This window comes from Raphanus sativus, chromosome 9 (genome assembly GCF_000801105.2).
Source record: "Raphanus sativus cultivar WK10039 chromosome 9, ASM80110v3, whole genome shotgun sequence".
NCBI lineage: Eukaryota > Viridiplantae > Streptophyta > Magnoliopsida > Brassicales > Brassicaceae > Raphanus > Raphanus sativus.
In genome coordinates, this window is record NC_079519.1 from 27569571 (window position 1) to 27572228 (window position 2658).

At 39.9% G+C, this 2658-nt stretch overlaps 1 protein-coding gene across 1 annotated transcript; it reads right to left on the reverse strand.

The window, feature by feature from the left end:
* Positions 1-781: 781 nt before the first annotated feature.
* On the reverse strand, positions 782-2274 carry LOC108824393 (ethylene-responsive transcription factor ERF061). Its single transcript, XM_018597810.2, has one exon. The coding sequence runs from the start codon at positions 2019-2021 to the stop codon at positions 1098-1100; it is 924 nt and encodes a 307-aa protein (XP_018453312.1). The 5' UTR covers positions 2022-2274; the 3' UTR covers positions 782-1097.
* Between the last annotated feature and the right edge of the window lie 384 nt (positions 2275-2658).

The following is a 2658-nucleotide window of genomic DNA, read 5'->3' on the forward strand; positions in this document are numbered from 1 at the left end:
TGGTGGCCAACGGGGATCGAACTACGGGTTCACCATATTGGGGTTATCCCCTCTTGCAGATCTTCCACCAGCTGTTCTTTTCATCTGCTGTAAGTGCTTATGAATAAGGAGTTTTGGAGTTTAGACCTTGTCTGCATGTCCAATTAGCATCAAGATTTTTCGTCCTTGGACTGGAACTTTACCTCTGTGTTTTGATTGAAGTAGCTTAATACTAATGTATACGGTCGTTCTGGTAATGTGGGTTTTGGATGTTACGGAGGGCTTCGACAACGAGATGACATGCTGTGGCGAGGGTTGAGTGAGAAGTCTGGTTCCATCTTAACTTCAGTTATCTTTTGTGGTTTGGTTTCATTTCAATTGCTTAGTTGTCGGTTGTTGTTTTCACTTTGTTTTTCATGTGTGGACTTATCTCCAGGACCATTTCTGTTGTTCACTGGCTTAAATTTCCGGTGATTTGTGTAATCATCGGTTTTGTAACTGTAAATTCTTAATAATATAAACTTTTTCGAAGAAAAAGAAAGGGCAGATTTTCAAGATTTTAAAAAGACTAAAGGGATGAAATAAAAAGAAAGGACAATATGTTAAATTGTCAATGAGTGAAAAAATAGTTTTTGACTTATCACAATAGAAGGATGGAATAAAAGGGACCACTATAAAAGCAGTGGGCAGATGGTAGAGACTGTGACATGTGCTTGCTTATCTACCTTCCCCACCAGTCATATTTAATATCTTTCTTACCAACATTATGTTTTAACTTCACACCAGTGTTCAATCTCCAGAAGCCTTGCACAAATAAAAGTTGTAACTTATAATAATGGTTCACATTACAATCAGAAAGTCCTTGGATGATTACAATATATATTCAAAAAAAAAAGGAGCTTTCACAACCTCTCTCTCAAAAACCACGAGGCTTAAGTTTTAATTAAAAACCCTAAAATATTCCATTATTTAACAACTTTCGAAACGATTTTAACAAAAGATCCGGTTCCCCTAATTCACACCTAAACCCCTAACGTTCTCATCATGTTTCAAAGTTTTTCTTTTTTTAATCTTCTTGCTTGCGAGTCTGATCAAAATTCACAGTTTTTGTATGGTAATTAATTAGCGAGAACTTCCCAAATAAGCTCAGGATCAAACGATGGCATCCTCGCAAGCAAAAACCCATCAGTGTCCACTCCCATCATCGTCTCTTCCTCCCCTGTCGTCCCCAGAAAGCTCTTCTCGCTATTCCAGTAACTACCCTCTGAACTAACCACGGTGGCAGTCACCGTTGCCGCCGGTGAAGACAGAATCTCCGACGAGGACGAATACGAAGAGTCCACCGTCGTCGCCGTGGAAGAAGAATCTTTGCTCCCTTTCCCGTTCTTTTTGGCTCTCTCTCTTCTCACTCTCTGGCAAATCGACTGGATCTTCCCGTCGACTGCGTTTTTGAGAGCGGTCAGCTTAGCGGAGTCTCCGAGTCCGAGCAGCTCGCTCGGGTCCTTGAGGTTCGGGAAGTTGAGACGAGCGTACTCTCCTCGGAGCTTATACGCGGCGCGATCGTAAGCGTAGGCGGCGGCTTCCGCGGTGTCGTAAGTGCCTAACCAAACCCTCATTCTGTTTTGGGGCAGTCTTATCTCAGCGACCCATTTTCCCCAGTGTCTCTGCCTCACTCCTCTGTAAAGCTTCTTCTTTTTCGCCGTCGTCCTCCCTAACGCTGCGGCGAAAGCTGCGGATGGAGAAGATTGATGATGATCGAACGATGAGGAAAACAGAGGAGGAGGAGTGGAGATTGCTCTGTTTTGAAGGTGGAGTCTCTCTATGAGATCTCGTTGGTGGAGATAGACGGAGGAGCCGAGCTGCGGTGGCGGAGGGTTGAGCGTGTCGAGGGATGATGTTGTGGCGGAGGAAGTAGCGAGAAATGAGAAGACTGAGTCGAGCGTGTTTGGTCCTCCTGCTAATATGATCTGAGAAAGAGAAGCTCTGATTTCTGAGATTTTGGGACTGAACGTTGTCTGAAAAACATCATTATTTTCTTCCATTTTTCAAACTCTAAAACACACACAAAAGATTATCACAACAGAAACCGTCCCGGATTCTTGGAGTCTTTAAGTAAAAGATTTTTTTTTTTTGATTTCAGCAAAGAAGAAAATATCAAAGAATATGATAATGGTGATGGTTGATGTGAATTTTGAGGTTCAGAAGAGATGAAGAAAAACGTGATTTGAGATATTGGCTATGAAATGTAAAGATTTGTTTTGAGATCTATTTGATGGTTTTGTGGGTTATTATATTAAAGTTCTGCTTGTACATATTTATATAGAGAAGAAGAAAACCCAAAAGGTTGCTTTTCTGATTTCACATGGAGCTCTTTGACTTTTTTTTTGGTTGATTTTTTTTTTTTAATTTGCCAAACTATTTTCATCATGATTTTTATTAAATGTTTCTAGTTTGAGACACTATGTTTCCAACCACATTTGATTTTAATTAATAATCAGTATAAGAGAATTATAAGCACTAGATACATCATTCATGAAAATGATAGTACATATTATCTTTAGTTAAAGTTACATTCACAAACTTGCATACCCCTTAATATTAATCAAGCTTTGCTTTGGAAAAAAACCACCTTTGTCAATTAGAGTGTTGAAAATTGTCAGATCGAAGATTTAGCTAGTG

Excerpts from the sequence above, each read along its gene's own strand:
- LOC108824393 (XM_018597810.2), bottom strand. The coding sequence starts at position 2,021 with ATGGAAGAAAATAATGATGTTTTTCAGACAACGTTCAGTCCCAAAATC.